This window comes from Balaenoptera musculus, chromosome 11 (genome assembly GCF_009873245.2).
Source record: "Balaenoptera musculus isolate JJ_BM4_2016_0621 chromosome 11, mBalMus1.pri.v3, whole genome shotgun sequence".
Taxonomy (NCBI): Eukaryota; Metazoa; Chordata; class Mammalia; order Artiodactyla; family Balaenopteridae; genus Balaenoptera; species Balaenoptera musculus.
The window spans coordinates 58,248,333-58,270,761 of record NC_045795.1 but is presented as its reverse complement, the minus strand read 5'-3'; the positions used below and the strand labels follow the sequence as shown (position 1 = coordinate 58,270,761).

Below are 22,429 nucleotides of genomic sequence, written 5' to 3'. Positions count from 1 at the left end.
GTAATCATAGTTGGTGCACATCTAAATGAATAAAATTTTCATCTATACTAGCAAAAAGTCAAGAGGTCTAAAATTCATAAATGAAGAAGTAGGGAGATATATATATATATATATCGACAGTCAGCAGTAAATGCCAGATGCAGCAGCCCTAAGACTTGGGAATGTTGCCCTTAAGGAGCAGGTGGGTCCTGGTTGGATAGAGTGGGGCTGGGGGATTGGAGCAGGGGAATGGTGCTTTTGTATGTAAGTCCCCCGTAGTATTATATATTTTTTAAAAGCATGTGAACGTATTAATTACTTTGATTTGATAAATGACATCTGCTTGTTGGTTTAACTTGCATTTAAGTTTATCATCAGGCCTCCCATAATTGTATAAACTTTACACCAAGCAAAACCGCCTCTCGAGGAGCAAACTACAACTCCCAGGATTCCGCGGGTTGAAGGAGCGGGCTGTCACCGGACGCAAACTGCAATTCCCAGAATTCCGCGAGCCAAGGAGGTGGGTCTGGCCTCGGGCTCAGGAGGCTGAACCCGAGAGCCTGCGCACGTGCACAAGTGACGCGCGGGCTCGCCAGCTGGGCAGGCGCGCGGAGTCCACCTGCGAGCCCCGCGGCGGCTGACCAGACGGCGCGGCGGAGCCTGCAACCCCTGCCTGGACCTCCACGGCTCAGAGCGGGCGGCGGGGGCGGGTTCGGCCAAAGCAGCTCCTCGGAGGGCCGGCCTGGAAGCTTCAGCCTCGCGGAGCCCGGCTGCGGGGTGAAGGTGAGATGCGCGCCCTCGCGGCGGGCTAGGGTTCCGCCACCCAGCTGGGTTTGGAATTGAGGAAGTGGCCCCCTGACCTCCCCCGGGAGGGAACGACAGGAGCGCTGGGGTGGAGAGGAGCCGAGGGGAATTTGCAGATCGGAGGAGTGACGTGTGATGGGGCTGAAGGAGGTGCGGGAGGTAGGCGAGGGTGAGGGGAGGTGGACCCTCGGGGTCCAGGTGCCGCGGGCCCTGGCGTGTCGGCTGAAGCCCTTAGCTCGGGCCTGGCACTGGCAGCGGGTGCCTACGCCCTTTTGCTGGGGAGATGGTGCACTTGAGGCGCGGGTGGAGGGGAGCCAGGCAAAGTGCACGGAGGGGGCCTGGGCCTCCTGAGCTCCCTTTGAAGGCAGTACCTGGGCAGCCCACAGCTGATCCCTGGGCTCCTTGGGGCTCCATAGGGTGCCTACTGTGTGTCTAGTGATGAGAGCCTGCCACGGCCTGCTTGACAGTGCTCGGGTAGCCTCTGAAGGAGGGACCCGATGGACTCCCGGCCTTACTATGTGTGTAGGAACCTGTCTCCCGGTCACTGATGGGAATCCTCTGCTAAAGTCTAGGGTCCTCAGGCCAGAGTCCTGCACCTGGTGGTGGGCGGATAGGGTTGGCTTACTTTATGCCAACCAAGCCTCAGAACCTACTTTTGGGGGAAGGGAGAAGGGAATGGAATTGGTTATGGGGTGAACTTGATAGGACTTGGTGGCTAAGAGCACAGACAGAACAGGGTTCATTCACCAAATGTTTACTGTTACATGTGCTGGGCATTCAAATCCTGGCCCTCATTTACTAACTGTGTGCCCTTGAGCAAGTCACTTATCCTTTCTGAGCCTCTGTTTCTTTTATGGGGATAAAAGTACCTTCATCACAGGGTTGCTGTGAGGATTAAATGAAATCATGCTGCACAAATCCGAAGCCCAGTGTCTGGTGTACAGTGAATGTACAGCAAATGTTAGCACTTGTGGTTGCTAACAACAGAAGATGTTAGAGGTGAGATTGGAACCCAGGTCCGTCTCACTGGAACTAGCTGCTCCCTCTGACTCTCGTGGATCTTGGAGATCTTCAGCTCATCCTTTCACATTACAAATGAGAAATCTGAGTCCCACAGGGTGGCAGAGCCAGGAAAGAGCACAGGTCCCCTCTTCCCTGGGGATGGACAGCACATCAGTTCCTGAGTCTTGGGCCCCCGGGCGGGGTGGGGTTGGTCGCGAGGAGCAGCAGAGTGGAGATCCTCATCAAAGGGGAGGATGGGGTGCTGGTGATGGTGAGTGTGGCGCCCCCCACACTGTGGCATGTGAGCATTCTGGTGGCCTTGATGTGGCAGGTGTCAGAGTGTCTTTCAGACTGACCTTCTGGTTGGCAAGTTCTTGCCTCTGAGCCTTGCTTTAGAAAATATTTAGCAATAAACACAGGTTTCTAGTGAATATTGAACTAACCGGAAAATTAAATTACCGAATGCTTCAGTCCCCAAGGGTCCTCGTTACTCTCAGTTGGTTGTCAGTGGATACTGTCTCCCAGGACCTGCTTATCACCTGATAGGTTTTTTAATTGTGTAAGATCATGAACACGAAAGGCAGAGACCACAAATGTCATCATAGGCTTTGAAGTCAAACTTGGGTTCGAAGCCCAGCCTCACCACTTAATAGCTGTGCATCATTGGACAATTCACTTAACAATTCTGAGCATACTTCCTCAAATGTGGAATGAAATTGGTAACACCTGTTTTAGATTTGTAAGAGGGAACAAATGAAATAATTCATGTCAAGCACTTAGTATTGTTCCTGGCCTAGAGTAAGGGCCAGTGAATGGGAGTTATAGCATTATTACGATTAATAATAATTCTATAAAAATAATTGTCAGGCACTGTGCTTTGCCTGGGTTGTCTCTTTGAATTCACAGAACCACCCCGTGAAGTAGGTATAATTGTGTCTTTTTTCAGACCAGGAAATGGAGGCTTGCAGGGGTTAAGAATTGGCCCAGGCAGACACAGGACAAATACTACATGATATCGCTTAAAGGATAAATTTAAAATAGACTCATGGAAGCAGAGTGTGGAATGGTGGTTGCCACAGATTGGGGTGGGGAGGGGGGAATGGGAAGGTATTAGTCAAAGGGTGTAAAGTTTCAGACAGACAAGATGACCAAGTCCTAGAGATCTACTGTACAGCATAGAGCCTACGTTAACAATACTGTATTATATACTTCAAATTTTTCTGTGAGGGTAGAGCTTATGTTAAGTGTTCTTATCACAAAAAAATAATAAATAAGACGGCAGAGGAAACTTTCTGAGATGATGGATAGGTTATGGCATAGATTATGGTGATGGTTTCATGGGTATATACTTATCTCCACACTTATCATGTCATATACATTAATCATGTACACCTTTTTATGTGTCAAAAAAAATAAAAAGAGAGAAGAATTGGTCTACAGTTATGCAGCTGCTAAGTGTCAGGACCAGAGCTCATATACTGGAATCTCAGCTCCAGAACTGGTGCCATTTAATTCCCTTCCTCTGCTGCCCGGGGTCTTCACAGTTCTGAAAGTCCACCTGTGACCTGGGGCAGCCTCCAGTGTTACAGCAGGGGGTCTTGGACCGCTTGGAGAAGAGGCAGGATCCTGCAGCCTGGCTGAGTGTGCTTCCTCTCCATGTCTAAGGTTAGCCGAGGCTGGAGGGTGAAGCCTTAGGAAGAGGCAGCCAAAACGAGCCCTGTGGCCCCCAGAGGCTCTCATCACTGGACCACAGGGCTGGGGAAGGGCGTAAGCTGGGTGAGACCCGGAAGCTTGGTTTTGAGGAGAAATGATCGTGTCTAGGGGCTGGGAAGAGTCCTGGAGCCACATACTTCTTCTGGGCCTGATGTCTGCTTTGGGGAGGGGGTTTGCCTGCGAGCTGCGGGTGTGAGGAGAGCCTGCACCCTCCTCTTTTCATCTCGGCTGCCTGTGAGAGTTCCCACTGCCTCTCAAGACCTTTTATAAAATAAAGAGTTGGAGCAAATAATTTCTAAGGGCTCTTTTAGCTATAAAAAGCCGTGGTGGTAATTCTAAATTGGTGGATTAACCCTGTCGGCACAGCACCGGGGCAGGTGGGAAAATTGTCACCCCACTGTGCTCTCCAGACCTTCCTTGGGGTGAGAGAATGGCCGCAGCTCCCTGAGCCACCTGCCAGCGCCGGGCATCTCTCTGCCTGGCTGGGTGGGGAGTAGTTACACAAGAGAAGCCTTGGTTGCTAAGTTACAGTTGAGGGCCTGTGGGTCTGCATTACCAGAGCATCCACACCTGCTCTGCCCTTGAGTGATAAAAGCTCATTGCTCTGAGGTCTACCCTGCTTCTCCATCACCAACTGTACCTCTGAGTCTGAAGCACTGTGGACCCTGGAGTCAGACACAGGTTTTGAATTCTGGTGCTCCTGCTTGAAGCTGCAAGACCTAGAGGAAAGTACTTAACCCCACGAAGCTTAGTTTTTCATATAAAAGAAAATGGAGATAATACGAGTACCTGCATTGGAGGGCTTTTGTGAGGCTTAAGTGAAAAGGGTCAGAGAAAGGGCTTAGAACAGTGCGTGGCACATAGTAGGTGCTCAGTAAAGTAAGATGTTGGTAGCATTAACGTCCACCCCCTGCCCAGAGGCCAGCATCCTCTTTTCCTGACCTGTTCAGAAGAGCTATCGATCCTTCCATGTTGTCTGGCTTCCCTGGGTACATACTCAGGGCCCAGGGTCTATCAGGGAATCACACCTTTCACTCTGCCAGTGGTGATGACCATCGGTACAGTCTTAATGCTAAGAGTTGTCTCCTTTCTCCACTTTTAAAAGCTTAACAGAGGGCCCCTTCCTGGCTGGGCAGTGGGTACTCAGCCCTGGGCCAGGCTTCAGGGAGGGGTTGGGGACCTGGTCTGCTGTACTGTCACTATTACTGTTGTCCCCATTACAGACCCTTGGGTCCGGTTGTTTTAGACACACCCAGTGACAAGACACATCTCAGGGTCCTTCAGTAGTGGGGGTTTGTGACAGGAATCATGGCACATCCTGGGGGGCTTCAGGAGTTACCACTGTTATGCTGGGTCCCAGAGCTTGCAAGAGGGATGTGCAGTGGCCACTGTAAGGGGCCAGAGAAGCAGTCCAGCCTTGCTCTGTTCAGGAGTTCATTTCTCAGGAGACCTACCTCCTGCCTGCGGGCCTGCGGGTGTGGACATCTGATACAAGCGCCACCGCTGGATCTGACCTCTTCAGGGTCTCCCACCAGTGGCTGCTGTAGACCCAGGCTCCGCTCGCATCCATTTAGCTGTGGCCTAGAGACCTGGGCTGGTTTTTTGCCACTTCAGCATTGTAAGTGATGCAGCTTGTGTGGGAAGGTGTCGGTTGGGGAACCTTTTCTCAAAAGGGGCTTAGAGTATGGCAGCCTTCTTAGTGTGCCCCAGAACATAGGCTTATGCATTGTCTTAGCAGAGGCTGGGAACAGGGTTTACTAGCCTTTATTGAAGGGGAGGGTTGTCCTTGGTTGTTTACCCTGGGTTGGACAGAAATGCCCTGCTGGGTATTTAGAAGCAGGGAATTGCAGAATTGTGGGGTGTTAGAAAAACCTCGGAGGAGTTCTTCTTAAAATTGAGTGCACGCTAGAATCACCTGGAAGCTTTTTTAAAAAACACAGGTTCCTGAATCACCCTTCAGAGATTCTGGTTCAGCCGGTCTGGAGGGGGCCCCAGATTCTGCAGTTCTCGTATCCCAGGTGTTGCTGATACTGCTTTGGGGGACCCCCATGTCCAGCCCCCGCCAGCCTCACAGGTTGACCTCGTTTACTGGACCACTGCCCAGCAGGGGAGAGGCTCACTGCCTTACAAAGTAGCCGATCCTCAGTGTAGAACAGCTCTCACCCTGAGAGAAGCCTCTTCTTGCCCCCACGCTGGAGTCCCCTCCCTGTGAGTCCCCCTCAGGCCTTACTTTAGTGCCCTGGAGCGGCCCACACCACCGTGCTAGGTGCAAAGTGGCAGCCAGCTGCTGGGAATTACAGGTACCTGAAGTCCGCCCTTCAGCCTGGGGCCTGGGTCGCACATGTCACCGTCATGCACATGTGTCCACTCCGTTAGAGAGGGGTGCAGGCCCCCTCTGGAGCAGCCTCACTCTTGCTGCACAGCCCCTCAGGTGTTTGAAGAACGCCCAGGTTCCAGGGGCTTCTCTTCCGCAAGGAAGGGGCCCTACCCCTTTGAGCATCCTACACAGGCTGGGGTTTCTGGATCCTTGCTGATCCTGGCTGCCCCACTGGACGTATCCCAGAAGGACTCACATGGAATAGTCTCATATTAACAATTAAGCACGTAGACTCTGATTCCTGACAGAGGTCATATCCTCAGTCTAATCATGAGGGAAACACCAGACAAGCCCAAATTGAGGGACATAGTAGAAAATATCTGACTCTGTTAAAAATTGTCAAGGTCATAAAAGGGAAGGAAAGGCTCAGAAGCTGCCCAAAATGGGGGAGACGAGAGACATGCCACCTGGCCGCCAGGCTTCATCCTGGTTTGGATTCTGCAACCACAGATAGAGAACCACGGATTCATAACAGTATCATATCAATATTAATTTCTCCCGATTTTGTGTGATATGAGGAGACTGTCCTCATTCTTAGGAAATAGATGCTGAAGTGTAGGGGTTAAAGGGGCAAGACATCTTCAGCTTATTTTTTTAATTTTTATTTTGTTGTCTGCGTTGTGTCTTTGTTGCTGCGTGCGGGCTTTTCTCTAGTTGTGGCGAGCGGGGGGCTACTCTTCGTTGTGGTGTGCAGGCTTCTCATTGTGGAATGGCTCCTCTTGCTGGAGCACGGGCTCTAGGCGCGTGGGCTTCCGTAGCTGTGGCTCGCGGGATCTAGAGCACAGGCTCAGTAGTTGTGGCGCACGGGCTTAGTTGCTCCGCGGCATGTGGGATCTTCTTGGACCAGGGCTCGAACCCGTGTCTCCTGCATTGGCAGGCGGATTCTCAACCACTGCGCCGCCAGGGAAGTCCCTCCAGCTTATTTTTAAACAGTTCAGAAAAAGAGAAAGAGAGAATGGTAAAACGAATGTGTCAAATTAGCAGTTGTTGGATCTGGGTAAGGATGTAGGAGAGCTGTTTGTATTATACCTACAACTTTTTGTAAGTCTGGGATTATTTCCAGATAAAAGGAAAACAGATAACAGAGATGACAGACCCTGTAGCCACCCTGACTGCATTAGAGTCTCAGTGCTGCTTCCTGGGTGACCTTGGGCAGGTTTCTAACCTCTTTGCCCTTTGGTTCTACCATCTATAACATGACAATCATCATGTAAATTGGAGAACCTGGCACCTAGTGATTGGCCAGTGGATGTTGGCTTTGATATGATGATGAAGGAGGTGGTGGAGTTGGTGGTGGTGATGGTGGTGATGAAAGGGAGGAGTTGAGGGTGACACCTTGGTGATGAGGCCAAAGGAAAACCCAAGCCGAGGCCTGTCACCTCCCTCCACTCACTAATGCTGGGCTCCAGGCTCCCTGGGTTTTTGGCAGGGACTGCTGTGACCTGGACAACCGCACGGCTTCCCCCTGCAGAGGGCTTCGCCAGTGGTCCACCTGAGCCAAGGGGCTCCACTGGGTGAAACACAGGTCTCCTGGCAGCTTCACGCCCTGCCTTCTCCTGGCACTGGCCACGCTTGCCCTGCAGGCCTGAGCGCCCCACTGTCTTATAAAGATAGTGCCCTTTCAGCTGTGCATGACTTTGGGCCTGGCCATCACTGCCCTGGGATGGGAGAGGAGCCTCTGCCTTGGTGGGCCCCATGACTTTCTTGGTGGGCAGATGTGAGAACTTGGGCACAGTGATGTCTGCTGTGGCTGGAGGTTGTAGCAGTCATTGTCAGCAGGGATGTGTGGACACCTAACAGGGATACTCATCTTAGCCCCCAGACCACCAAAACACCTCCAAAACCTTGCTCAGAACTCCCTCACCCTTCAGGTAGCTTCCGTGGGTGGCCTCACGGAAGCTACTAGTAATTCAGTAAGCACTAGTATTCAGGCTGCATTGGGATAAAAGCGGTTTTTTTTCAATAAATGACAATGGTGCCTCACAGCACCATTTCCTGCCACGCACACTTCTTCGTTCTTCTGTGTGAATGTTTTACACCTCTTGTAGTGAGTGGCCTTCTGACCCTCTTGATGAATTCAGTCTTCTCACATTGGACCTGAGGGCCCAAATGGATCTGTGTACACTTTGGGGACTGTGCAGTTCCTGTAAGAATTGTTTTTATTTGAATTTGCAGTTTCAGTAGAAAACCTGATGCAGGCGTGTTCTGTGTCACCTGGGTGAGCATGACAGCCGAGACTCACACGATTCTGTTCTCTGTTGCGTCCCTGTTTGTGACCACATTGGTGCGTAGTAGTGCTTTTCTGTTTTGCCAGAAAGGGCCAACACAGGCAGCTCTAATTTGCAAGTGACCCATGGATGCCAAGCAAAAGCCAGGTGGTGACACAGCAGGCTGTGCAAGCGAGGGTTTCTGCGTCGGTGGTAGGCTGGGCTCACCTCCGTCTGTTCAGCTGTCCCGCCTGTGCTGAGCGCTGTGGAGCCCTGGCTGTCCTCAGCAAAGCCTGCCACCACATATCATACCAGAGTCACACAGACTGGAACTCTCTTGCTCCTCTGCCCCCCACCCACCGCAAGGAGTTCCATCCTCTTTAATTGATAAGGAAGTAGAGTCACTATCTTTTAGCTTGACCCAGGATTAATGTCTGCAGCTTTGCCTTGCTTTGCCCATTATACTAAAGCAAGGAGTTACTATCCATGTTAAATTAAGTTTTTAGTCTAAGCATGTGAACTCTTAACTGAATGTTAAATATGCCTGGTCAATTAAATGTTAGGTTTTACAAGGAGTACTCAGAGGCTGCCAACATTTTGCCAAAGGGTAAATGCTTTTGGCAGAAAACCTGATGTCTTGTCAGTGTTTCTTCAGGTTTGTCAATAGCACTGGATGGAGATCTAACTTTGGAGCCCATAGAAGCGTGATGTTAGGAGTACCAGTTCCACACACTGCTTCTGGTAACAATAAATAGGAGGGGGAGGGAGTGGGGGGAGAGATCATTCTGAGGGTGTTTGAGTTATTGGAACTTGTTTGCTTTCCCTAACTCACAACGTGTGAGACACATCAGTGCAGGACAGAAAGCTTCCATAATTCAGCACTAGTAATTCAGGCTGCATTTGGGATAAAAGCAGTTTTTTTCAATAAATGACAAAATAAGAATTCTGCGATTTTCAGTCGGGAGTATGAACAACCCTTAAAAGTAAGATTGTTATACTATTCATATAAAGCCTTCTGCAGGCGCTGTTGCCACCCCACATCTTGCCGTGGGCGCTGCTGGTCTTCTGAGCCTGGGTCTGGCAGGTGCTGGCAGTCCCAGGTCCCCGCATCCCCACAGCCCTGCTCCTGGGGGAGTGGCCGGTGAACAGCGGCTGGTCCTGGCAGTTGGGAACCCAGTGCAGCTGGCCAGGCCAGCAGGAGAGGGCTTCACTTTAGACCAGAGCTTACATCCTTGGTCCCATTGTACCAGCAACAATAAGGCCAGCAGCCCCAGCCCTTGGGCCTACCTGTCGTCTTCACTCAAGTTGAATAGTTGCCAGAAATTACAGATTAGGACATTTCACATTTTAAATGGATTTCTGGCTTCTCTGGAAAAACCAGAAGGGTAGTGTTACAGACTGAATTGTGTCCTTGCAAATTCATGGTGGAAGTCCTAAACCCCAATGTGACTGTATTTAGAGAAAGGACCTTTCAGGAGGTAATTAAAGTTAAATGAGGTCATAAGGGTGGGGCCCTAATCCAATAGGACTGGTGTCCTAATAACAAGAAGAAGAGAGACTAGAGATCTCTTTCCCTCCAGCGCACACAAAGAGGTCATGTGAGCACACAGTGAGAAGGTGTCCGTCTGCAAGCCATGGAGAGAGGCCTCAGGAGAAACCAAACCTGTCGACACCTTGATCTGGGACTTCTAGCCTCCACTACTGTGGAAAATAAATTTCTCTTGCTTAAGTCACCCAGTCTGTAGTACTTGGTTATGGCAGCTGGAGCAGACTAATACTAGTAGGTACCACCAGGCCGCTTTCCTGCCAGGCCCTCATCAGCTTGAACTTTAACCTGGGCGTTTGGTCTCCGGGTCACACTGCTCGCTCCTGGCTTCACTTTCCCCATTGGCTCTTGGCCTTAGTAAGCATGTGAGTCTGTACCCCCCGCTCTAGGCCTAGAATTCCTGGGGCTTGTACTCCTTATCAGATGCCAGGACCCTTGTGAATGGCTTTTCTGTGCCTGTGTCTGGAGCCGGGCAGGGCCGCCCAGGAGTGGAGCCTGCACCCAGTGCGGGATGAGCAGCCTCGGGCGGGAGCCTCCACAGTGGTGGCTCCTCCTGCCCGGCTCTTAGCGTGTCTGCAGGTGTGGCGGCAGCATCAGCACCTTCCTCCGGTGCTTCCTGGAGTACATGGGATCCCGGAAAGGAGGATTTGCCGTCTGTGGGAATCTGATAGTACGTATCTGGTCTAGGAGCTGAGTAAAGCAGTTTTTGGGGGGTGAATTGGCAGTATCCTCTATCTGCCTCAGTTTCTAGAGGGCTGGTTTAAGCATGTTTTTAATCCCTTATTTCTTTTTTCTCATTTCTTTTGAAAAATATTCTTGTTTTTTTTTTTTTTTTTAGCTTGAACCCATTCTTCTATGTATTGACTTGTCAGCAAAATTAAAGAAACAATAGCTAGATAAACATCTTATATCTACCAAACTTAAGTAGAGTACATTTCTGATGAAAATATTCTAACACTAAAAATATACCATTGAAAAACATTCTTGCTCTATCATTCTTTGTCCTGGCTGAGCCAGTAAGCTCTTTGTGCCCCATATCCATTGGGTCCTAAATGTGGAGCCCGAGGTAGAGGAAGCAGAGAATGACAAATGTGGTGACATTTGAGTCCCCGGGACCTCTTTGCCCTGAATGCAGAGAAGATGAGGTCCCAGGGGTGCCTGGGCACCTGTTAGCGTAGACAGTGCTTACGCGCTCCGTGTTCAAATCCTGATGCCGTTCCATGCAAGCCGAGGGCCTTGGGACACATTACTTAGCTTCTCCTCGCCTCTGTGTCCTGATCTGTGAGATGGGGAAAATGTTACTGGTGCTTTGCTAGCCGCTTAGATGTTGGTTTTCTGATTAAATGAGGAAGTGCACAAATAGTTTTTAAGTACCCTGCCAGCATAAAACGTTGAGGGTGGCAGCGGTTCTGCATGTTAATTTTGTACTGGAAACCAGCTGCTCAGACCAGGCAGAAGCGTCTTCTAAATTTATGGGGCCATCTTCACAGAGAAAGGAAACAAGTCGTTAGGAAGATGGAGCAAAGCTGGGAGATTGTGAGGGTGCTTCCCAAAGCAGGTGGGGGTTCAGCCCTTTTGGGAATTGGTCTGAGGCTATACAGTTTGGTACCTGTTTTTCGTTCACTGTTAATTTTAGGAGCCCTAATGGAAATATAATTATGACAGCTGATGTGCTTTGAGGCCTGTTTAGATACTCTACATGCTTTAGCTCACTTATTCTTACAACACCCCGAGGAGGTTATTCTTCCCATTGTACAGATGAGGCCATTGAGGCTTAAGGTGGTGGACGGACGTGCCAAGATCATAAAGCCAGCTCACATGTAGTCTGAAGGAAGGTGAGCGTGAGCAAGAGCCTGGGAAGAATTCTTGACCACCACCATGAGGAAGGAGGCTTGAAACCTCCTCTGCCGTCTTGTGTGTGTCCTGACACCTGCACTCGCCCAGACTGAATGCACTTCCGTGGTGTGGGAAAGCTGCCAGGGTTCCCAGCTTCCTAAGCAGACTCTTCTCTCATGCACCTGACGATGCTCTTCCTCTAGGGGAGCCTTTTGGGGGAGACCAGTGGGAAACAGATTTTTAAGCAAAGGCCAAATGAGTGTCTAATCAGGAGGACCCAGGAAGCGACCAGAAGTGGGGTTGGGCTGGTCCCACTGGACAAGGAAAGCTTGTCGCCTGTACTGAGGGCCTCTCTGACATTCGTGGGGCAGGAGGAGCGCGTCTAGCAGTGGGGGCCCGGCCTCACCCCCAGCAGTGAAGATGCTTCCTCCGTTAGCGCTCCCGAGAACGCGTTCCCTGCCTCTCTGACAGCTGCGCCATGTCAGGTGTTCACAGCAGCCTCTTGTCTCCTCTGCCACAGGGAGAACCTTGAGGATGGGGGTGGTCTTTTCTTTTTTTTTTTTTTTTTTTTAATGTTTGTATCTCTTGCTCATACCCTACTCTAACTTAGGCTGATGCAGAGCCTCACTCCCGTTTCCTGCATGTTCTCCTAAGTCTTTGGACTCAGGTTCATGAATAGATATAGATAGAAATGGGTGGAGATACGGACATATCTTCCTTTGGGTGAGTCAACGGGAAGTTCAGGCTGCCCTGCCCCGCACCCTGCCAGGGCTGCCCCCCGGCGGGGAGGAGCGCCGTGGCTGGCGTCCATCCTGCTCGGCTGCTGGCTGTGCCATAGTGGTAGTTACGTAAGGTCAGCGCCCTGCCTGCCCACCTCTAACCGAGCCTGTTGTCAAGAGAATGAAGGAGGGAATCTCAGGACCTATGTCATGGACGACTCAAGGGCACAGCTTTCCACCATGTGCCACAGAACCAGGCCTCAGGAGGGGTTGGGGATCTGTTCAGAGCTTGCCTCCTTGCTGGAAGACAGGTGCTCTGGGCACGTACCCTTTGTAAGCCTTGAGGCCTTGTTCTGTCTTAGCATGGCCGTCCTCCCCTGGTTTCCCTGCCGCTTACCTCTCCTGGGAGAGGGTCCCCTGCTCCAGACCAGGCTTTGGGACAGCGTGGCTTGACAGGTAACTTGAGACCAGAGTGGTCTGCTCATAATAAGTGACAGGCCCCTCCCCTCCTGGGACCCCCAGGCCAGGGAGTAGGTGTGCTGAAGAGAACGCCATCCAAGCTACTGATGCCGCACCTTAGAAGTCCAAGAGGGACTGTCTTTTCCATGTAACAAGTTTATTTCCAAAGAACACAGTTCTGTAGTCAGCCCTCGGCACACCGCAAGCAGAGAAGGTGTCTCCAGGGCCATTGAGTTGGCCCCTTTTATTTGCCTCCTTGCCCCTGGCCAGCGTTGCTCTTAATCTGCCTCCGTAATGAGACTCCACCGGGGAAGGCAGCAGGGACACCGCCCTCCTCTTCCGGCAGCCTGGTACCTGGTCCAGAGAAGTTGTATCTCCTCGGCCAGCAGACAGGACTTAGGAGAATCTTGGCTTCTTTAGAGCCAGGGGTCTGATTAGAGTACTCTTTGTCTCCATCTGTTATCTTTTGAAAACATTTCTGAGGACTTTGCCTGGTCCTTCTGTTCTCCAGGCATCTGCGGGCTGCTGCGGTGCAATTGGGGGTGGGGGGTGGACAGACACAGAGGGGGGACCGTGGGGAACGGGCTGGAAGGACTTCATGATAAGCAGTGACTGCCTGAGTCCTTGTTGGCTTTCTCACTACCACGCTTTGGCTGTTTCACAGCAGGGGAGAGTACAAGGGCAGCTTTCCATCTGTCTCCACAGGGGCGAAATACAATAATATCTGTGTTAATTAACATTCCCCCAGAAGCAGATTCTGAGACAAGGATTCAAGTGCAAGTAGATTATTTGCACTTGATCGCAATACACATGAACAGGGCAGTGGGGAAAGGAGACAGGGTGGGGAAGAAGGCCAGTTCCCACTGCGAGCAACTGTGTAATCCACTTAATCCGTTAGGAGCTCTGGGAGCCAGTGTAGAAGACGCCTCTGGGCCATCTCATGTGGGGAGGATGGGATTGGCGGATTTACGTGACCGTTCCCATCAGATGTTGGCTCAGGCCGCTTGGCCCGTAAGTGGTAAAGTTAGAAACCCAGGCAATCTGACCTCAGGGCCCCATGCTTTAACCACCATGCTTTATTTCTAGGGAAATGTTCTGTCCATCCCCAGCAAACCTTTTCTCCCATTTTCCCTCTTGGAAGGGTAACTGGAAAGCCTGAAGCGTCCATGAGAGGTCCACGTGGGCGAGTCTGTATGTGTCCTGCCTTCTGTCAGCGCCGTTCCGGCAGGGCCTGGGGGTGGGTGGAGGACTTACCATCTGACTAGAAGCCGTCCTTCCCATTCCCCAGGCCCTAAGGCTGGTCTCTGCCTGGTTGCCTGTTGGCCCCGCGAGGCCCCTACCCCCGTGTTCCCTGGTTCCCATAAGCTTTGCCCCAAGGCCCCCAAGCTCAGTGACTTAACTGGGATTGGCCGCTGCACACACAGCCCCCCTGTCCTCCTGCCTGCCTGTGGCCCCTGCTCCACCTCCCCGCCTGCTGCCAAGCCTGCCTTTCACCACGAGGACACCTGGGCGAGGGGCAGGTAGCAGAATGCTCACTGGAGAGGCGGTGAGTACCTGGGGGCCCAGATGCCTGCTCAGGTTGGAGGTGGGTCTTTCCTCATTTCCTGGGGGTCTTGCTTTCTGATGTTCCCCGGGTGTGTGTTTTAGCCTTAGCTGCTGTTTGACGCCGTTCTTGTCTACGGTCAGAGCAAAACATGCACCAGCTCATGCCGCGCCCTTCTGCCTCCCCTCCCTCCAGGGAAAGCTTTATTTTATTTTATTATTTTTTCTGAGCATTAATTTATTACTCATCCACTATCCAGTATTCTGTCATTTTGTAATAGTGATCTATTTGATTCTTTGTTTCCTTTTTAACTTTTTCATATGCAAAATGTCAAACAAACTCAAAAGGGATCAAAAAAAGACCCCATCATCATCTTCAACTACCAATATCCTACTGTCTTCTTCCATCTCTCTCCATGCCTTTTTTGCTGGAGTATTTTAGAACAAACCACATACATGTTATTTTACCTATGAATACTTATGTCCTCTTGTTTCTTAAGTTATCTAATTTTTTAATAACTTTTTATTTTGAAATAATTTGAGACTTACATCAAAGTTACAAAAAACGCTTCACTCAGCTTCCCCTAATGTTAACATCTTACACGACCACAGTATAAGTATCAAAACCAGGAAATTAACACAGGCTTGATACTGTACCATGAGCCTTATTCAGATTCTGCCAATGTCCTACTAATGTCCTTTTTCTGGCCCAGGAGCCCACATTGCATTTAGTTGCCTTGCCTCCTTACTCTCCTCCAATCTGGGACCTCCTCAGTCTTCCCTTGTCTTTTATGACTTTAACTCTTGAAGAGTCCTGGTCAGGTATTTTGTAGAATATCCTTCAATTGGGGTTTAATGTTTTCTTTATTAACTAATCTATAGACCATATTCAGAGCTAGAACTGGAGCTAGAACCAAGTTTTCCCCACTTAGAAATATAGATTGAAGTTATGTAGTTTGGGCAAGAAGGCTCCAGAAATGAGGTACCCTTCTCAGCACATCATATCAAGGGGTACACGATGTCACTGTATTATTACGGGTGATGTTAATGTTGATTATTTGGTTCAGGGGATGTCTGCCAAGCTTCTCTGCTGTAAAATTTCTATTTTTACCTTTGTCATTAATATGTATCTCATAGGGAGATACTTGGAGACTATGCAAATTTCCTGTTTCTCATCATACTTTCACCCACTAATTTTAGCATCCATCAGTGGATCTTGCCTGAAACAGTTATTGCTGTGATGTTTGCCAAATGGTGATTTTCTTTTTCCATCATTGCTTCTACATTTATTAACTGGAGTTCTGTAAGGGCGATCTGTCTCTTCTCCCCTATTTGGGTACACCAGGTTTTCTCTCTCGAGCCGCCTTGGTACTGTCTGTACCACGGTGGTGGTAAGGATAGTTGGTTCCCGTGGCCGGACCATAGGACACTGGTCGGAAATTGTCAACTATCAGCAATTTAACGTGGTTCAACCTTATAGCAAAGTAGTTCTTAGCTGGTGAGGCTGGGTGGAGAATTTCTAGATGGGGACACATATATTTGGAAAAGTATATGCAGCAATATTATTTTACATATTACAGATATAGATATAAAATATGAACTTCAGAAGGTAGAAGCTGATGAAATCCTGTTGTTTTGGGGAGCAGATATTGCAGAAGAGAGTCTTGTGTGTGAGAGATTCTTGGGGGAAGGGGATGCTGGACTTTACAGGTCAGTTTGAGGCATGAAAGAGTTTCTCTGTATTATTAGTGGGTGCATGGGTTTGAAAAGACTGAGAAACGCTGACTGATGCTTAAACAGATTTCTCAACTACAGGGTTTCTGGGCTTATAGAGACCCTGCCCTAGAGATGAACAGGGCTGACTGAAGGTGCAGTCAAAAGCCAGCTAAGAAGGCAGCTGCCCCTGCCCTATTCTCTCACCCCATGGCTGGTGTCAGGTGTTACCCGTGCTGTTCCTGTGAGGGCTGAGGGTGAGATTCTTCGATCGTTTGAACAGTCCTGGGCCTCAGAGCAGGTATGATACCCTTCCTGGTGGTACGGAAAAAATGGGAGCAAATGCCCACAGCTCAGCCAGGCCTCCCTGTAGGTGTGTGTATGTGGGACAGGAAGTTTAACCCTTTGGAGGTTTTGCCTCAGTATACAAAACCATTGTCAGTGGTGATATTCAGACACAGTTCCCTTAGTGGACCACTGAGGGGACAAGTTTCTACCCATCTTTTCATGGAGATCTAAAAACCAGCAGGCGTGATTTCCAAACAGGAGCTTTAAGCAAGAGCAGATGTTCCCTATCTCCCCCATGCATGTGTGCCACGTGTCCTGAGAAGGGGCATGCGGGGTCCTGGTGTGCAGCCTGGGAACTGAGCTCACAGGCCTTCTGTCCTGTATGTGCCCATGGTAAGGTGAAGTCCTTACCTTGCAGTACCAGGAATGTCGGGCCCTTAATGGGGATTTTCCCTGAGGCCGCTTGTCACAGATACCTTTGCTGGTTATCTTTTGCTGCAGCAGTGCTTCATAACAAACAGCCCCAGAATTTCAGTGACCTACAATAAGAAGCACTTACTCAGCTCACATGTCTCTGTGTTGCCTGGTCTTGGCTGGGTTTGACCGGTGGTTCTGATGATCTTGGCTGGACTCAATTACAAACCTGGGGGTCAGCTGAGCCAGACTGAGCATGGCTGGAGCAGCTGTGCTCTGCACACAGATCTCTTCTCCTGGGACCAGGAAGTTAGGCTGAACACAGTCTTCTCATGGCAACATCCTAAGTATAAAGAGGGCAAAGACGGTCACACAAGCACTTTTCAAGCCCCTGATATGTTCTGTCTGCTAACATCTCATTGGCCAAAGCAAGTTATGTGGCCACGCCGAAAGTCCAGGTGCAGGGATGTATATTCCCCCATGGAAGCAGCAGGGGAGGGAGGGGAGTGAATATTTTTGAACAACGGTCTAGCCTACCGTATCTTCAAATGTGCAGAACGATGCAAGCAAGGATCCAGTGCCGTAGCAGAGCCCAGCGCAATGCCTGGCGCAGAGCGGGCGCTCGGGGTGACTCCAGACACCGTGCAGACACCTTTTCCTTTTCCTTCTCTCCTCCCGCAGGCCTCTGCTGGTCCTCCGGGTGCCTGCAGGGATGGGTAAAGCCCGCCACGCCCGAGGCGCTTCCCAGGGGCCGTCGTCTCACTAGGGCCTCGCCGCGGCGCTAGGATGCACCTCTCGGCGGTGCTCAACGCCCTCCTGGTGTCGGTGCTGGCAGCCGTGCTGTGGAAGCACGTGCGGCTGCGCGAGCATGCGGCCTCCCTGGAGGAGGAGCTGGCCCTCGGCAGCCGAGCCCCGGAGCCCGCCCCCGCGATGCGGATCGACTACGCGAAGGCCCTGCGGATCCTGACGGAGGGTGGCTCGCACATGGTGTGCACCGGCCGCACGCACACCGACCGCCTCTGCCGCTTCAAGTGGCTCTGCTACTCCAGCGAGGCCGAGGAGTTCATCTTCTTCCACGGCAACGCCTCCGTGATGCTGCCCAGCCTGGGCTCCCGGCGCTTCCAGCCGGCGCTGCTCGACCTGTCCACCGTGGAGGACCACAACACCCAGTACTTCAACTTCGTGGAGCTGCCGGCCGCCGCCCTGCGCTTCATGCCCAAGCCGGTGTTCGTGCCTGACGTGGCCCTCATCGCCAACCGCTTCAACCCTGACAACCTCATGCACGTCTTCCACGACGACCTGCTGCCCCTCTTCTACACCCTGCGGCAGTTCCCCGGCCTGGCCCGCGAGGCCCGGCTCTTCTTCATGGAGGGCTGGGGCGAGGGCGCCCACTTTGACCTCTACAAGCTGCTCAGCCCCAAGCAGCCCCTCCTGCGGGCGCAGCTGAAGGCCCTGGGCCGGCTGCTGTGCTTCTCCCACGCCTTCGTGGGCCTCTCCAAGATCACCACCTGGTACCAGTACGGCTTCGTCCAGCCCCAGGGCCCAAAGGCCAACATCCTCGTCTCGGGCAACGAGATCCGGCAGTTTGCCAGGTTCCTGACGGAAAAGCTGAACGTGAGCCACGCAGGCAGCCCCCTGGGCGAGGAGTACCTCCTGGTCTTCAGCCGCACCCAGGACAGACTCATTCTGAACGAGGCAGAGCTGCTGCTGGCACTGGCCCGGGAGTTTCAGATGAAGACCCTGACGGTGTCCCTGGAGGACCACGCCTTTGCAGACGTGGTGCGGCTGGTCAGCAACGCCTCCATGCTGGTCAGCATGCACGGGGCCCAGCTGGTCACTGCCCTCTTCCTGCCCCGCGGGGCAGCCGTGGTGGAGCTCTTTCCCTACGCCGTCAACCCTGACCACTACACCCCCTATAAGACACTGGCCACGCTGCCCGGCATGGACCTCCAGTACATAGCCTGGCGGAACACGTTGCCAGAGAACACGGTCACGCACCCAGAGCGGCCCTGGGACCAGGGGGGCATCACCCACCTAGACCGGGCCGAGCAGGCCCGGATCCTGCAAAGCCGGGAGGTCCCGCGGCACCTCTGTTGCCGGAACCCTGAGTGGCTCTTCCGAATCTACCAGGACACCAAGGTGGACATCCCGTCGCTCATCCAAACCATACGGCGCGTGGTGAAGGGCCGGCCGGGGCCGAGGAAGCAGAAGTGGACGGTCAGTCTGTACCCCGGCAAGGTGCGGGAGGCGCGGTGCCAGGCGTCGGTGCAGGGCGCCTCCGAGGCCCGCCTCACCGTCTCCTGGCAGATCCCGTGGAACCTCAAGTACCTGAAGGTGAGGGAGGTGAAGTATGAGGTGTGGCTCCAGGAGCAGGGGGAGAACACCTACGTGCCTTACATCCTGGCCCTGCAGAACCACACCTTCACCGAGAACATCAAGCCCTTCACTACCTACCTGGTGTGGGTCCGCTGCATCTTCAACAAGACCCTCCAGGGACCCTTTGCAGACGTGCTGGTGTGCAACACGTAGCGAGCGGTCCGGCCAGGCCTCGGGAGGGTGGCTACTCAGGCTTGGTGTCTCTGGGCCCGCCAGCTCCCAGGGGTGGCTTCTGGGAATTATTTATTTATTGAGGAGGCCTGTGCCTCGGGTCATCTTGTTGCATCGGAGGTGTGGGGTTCTCAGCGCGCCTCTCTGCACAGGTGTGATGGGACCTCCCCACCCGTTTCTCTCATCCTGAGCATCCATACCCTGGAGAAGGTCCTTAAGGGGAGGAGGAAGAGGAGAGTAAGAATCCCAAAGAACCTCTTTGGCTAAGTGATCATGCTGTTTCCTACGGCATCTTTCTGGTTGGTGTCGGGTTTCTGGAAACTGCTAGTAATCGTGGTCGTTTGAGTGGGTGGTACGTCAGCTTCCGTCATCATGAAATTCACCTCTAGCCCCATGAAGTGTGTGTTTGGAACATTCATTAAATGATTATAAACATCTCGGTCAAGTCTTTTATTGGACGGTGGGAAGGGGGGTCGTAGTCAATACCTAGATGCCCTTTCATCCGGATTGTCAGCCAAGGAGATGTGGCAAAGGGGAAGGCATCGAGGCCTGGGAGGCAAGGCAGGCTGGCTGGATTTCATCCTGATGAGGGATGAGTATCCCATTTCCATCTGTGTGGGATGAAAGCCTGGAAGTAGGTGGGAGAGGGCTGTGGGGAGGAAGATCGGTGTCTGCCAGAGTCTGCTTAGGCTTCGCTAGACATTCAGACACATGAGACTATGGTACACACACCTGGCGTCGGATTCATTTAGAAGGTCGTAACACAAGATGCTCAGAAAGCCAGCACGGCTGCATCAAGTGACTTCTTGCACAGGAGGAGTCCTCACACCAGTCCAGGGGCCATTCTATTACCCTCTTCCCCAAGTGATTGCTCAAGGGTAAGGAGATGGCACCCCCATTGGTAGCTGTGGGGGCCACTTTGGCTTAGAAGCCCCATAGGAACCATTATCTTCTAAACAGCCCATAGTCAAGTAAGTTCCCAGGGTCCCGCGAGGAACCTGCCTGGTTATAGGAGTTATCGCACTCAGGGAAGCCTCAGCTCCGGTGTCCTGCCAGATAGTTTAGTTCATTCAGGGTCGTTCCAGTCCAGATCAGAGGTCATATTTGAATACCACACCCGACATTGAACCTTTATCCGGCTTCCATGGCAACAGAGCTAGAAAATTAACTCACTATCAAATTCGTCCTCAGAGAAGAAGGATTTTTAGCCTTTTCTTCACAGGCAGATGGTGATGCCGGTCTGACTCCTGCGGAGAGAAGAAAAGGGGGCCTTGGGGAGGTGGGAGCTCGGGCTGTAGTTTGTTTATATGAGTTGTGCCAGGCTGATTGGGAGTCCCTGAGGCAAAGCTGTGCATTAGATGAATATCCTGGTCACTGGCTGAGAGTTATTCATCTGTAGGGTGAGGATGATACAGCTGGGATTGTTGTAAGGCATTCAGGAAATCATCTGTGTAAACCTTTAGCACCATGCCGGATGCGTGATATATTAGTCATTACGGGTCCGGAATCCATACCCAAACCCTGGAGGGCAGATGTGATTCCAAATTCTGAAATTTTCAGAAGGTAATCTGGTGCCTATACCGTGTATTATGCAATACTCTCAGCGGGGTCTGAGATTACACCCAATAACCAAACACACTGGGATGTCCGCAGTGAACTGTATGCATATTCGTGCTGAGTGGGACATGAGTTTTGGCACCAAACATATGAAAAAGCTTTCGATTTTCAGAGCTTTGGGGGTTGTTGGAATTGCATCTAGAGGGTTGTGAATCATCAGCCTCTCTTGCTTGGAAACGCCATCATTTTCCCTGGACTACCCTTTGGGGGTGAAGTGCCAAGGAACAGGGTCAGGCCCGCGGTTCGGCCAGTGATGGCCTTGACAGAGCCCCTCCGCCGGCCTCTCTTAAGGCTGATTCACCTGCAGCTGAGCAGACCCCCGCGACTCCCACACTGCAGATGCATCGCGGCTCCTGGCCGGGCAGCCTCTCTAAGGTTGATGGGAACATCCTGATTCACCATCCCCTGCTGTTTGCTTCCGTTGGCACATCACTCATTCCAGAGGTAATGGCTGGGGAGGCATGGGGGGCAAGCAGCCCCAGCACGCGCTGAGGCTGAGAGTGTGTTTTGAAGAGGATAAAAAGTGCATGAAGTTTCAAGTTTGCAGAGGGGACACAGTTCACAGATGGAGCAGATTTTAAAAAGCAAAGAGCAATGGGGAGGGAGTCAAACACATGTGAATGTGCTTGGCCAGCGTCACCGTTTGCTGCTCACCCTCCAGGGAAGTGGCCCTGCCTCGCCATCAGCTCTGAACCCAAGGGGATTAGAGGAAGAGGAGCTGTCAGCGTGGCGGGGAGGGCAGTGGGAGCGCCTTTGAGTGGTGGTCCTGGGTTGAAGGCTTGCTAGCACAGTTCCTGCCTGGGCTTGAATTCTGGCCCTTCCACCTACCAGCTGGGTGACCTTGGGCAAGTCACTTAACCTCTCTGTGCCTCATCTGCGAAATAGGGATAGCAATCATCACGCCTACCCATCGATGGTGGTGAGGTCAAATGCCTTGATCCATGTAAACAGGATCACAGTACCTGGCGTGTAGTCATCGCTCAGTAAATGTCCGTGGTTATTATAGCCAGTGCTCGGAAGCATTTGTGGCCAAGCCCAGATCTGAACCCAAAACTCCTGCATCCAAGTCCAGTCCTCTGAAAATCAAAAATATTAAAAAAAAATTTTAAGGATACGTTAAGAAAAAAAAAAAGACTTTCAGAGGCAGAAGGTAGGGACTCAAGAGACACCTGCTGAAGACCAGCACATTGAGAGGCCTCTACCCCCAAACTGGAGCCATTCTCATCTGAGAGTAGCCGAGGTGGGGCCTGCCCTGTGTCCCCCCTTCCTGTGCTGAAGAGACCTGTCCGCATCAGGACGCAAAAGTGCTTGCTGGAAACTTGGGGCCTTGCTCACGGAGAGAAAGCTTCTGGCTTGGCGTCCAGAGAAACTTTTCACGCACACACACAGCAGCCAACCCGCACGCTGGGCAGATTTCCCCTCCTTTCCCAGGCAGCCACCCGGACCTATTTCAATGTAAAGGGAAGCTGCTCTGAGGTGTGGCTCAGTTGCCTGTCTGTAGGTCGCTGGCCAGCTGCCTTCACCTAGATTACCCTCGAACTTTGTTTAAGCCTCATACGCAAGCAGTGTGAAAATAAAGACCACCCAGATGAGATCACCCAAATAGAGGCTATTTATTCAGAGCCTGCTCTAGCAAGGCAGTTAGTACCATCACTTGCTTTCGGCA

General features: G+C 51.8%; 1 protein-coding gene across 1 annotated transcript; it reads left to right on the top strand.

The window, feature by feature from the left end:
- Positions 1 to 519: 519 nt before the first annotated feature.
- Positions 520 to 19,579, top strand: POMGNT2 (protein O-linked mannose N-acetylglucosaminyltransferase 2 (beta 1,4-)). The gene is made up of 2 exons (XM_036870621.1): positions 520 to 762; positions 17,281 to 19,579. Exon 2 carries the CDS (start codon positions 17,386 to 17,388, stop codon positions 19,126 to 19,128), a length of 1,743 nt encoding a protein of 580 aa, XP_036726516.1. The 5' UTR covers positions 520 to 762; positions 17,281 to 17,385; the 3' UTR covers positions 19,129 to 19,579.
- Positions 19,580 to 22,429: the final 2,850 nt, after the last annotated feature.

Bases quoted from the DNA above. Each gene is read 5' to 3' on its own strand.
- POMGNT2 (XM_036870621.1), top strand. From the start codon at position 17,386: ATGCACCTCTCGGCGGTGCTCAACGCCCTCCTGGTGTCGGTGCTGGCA.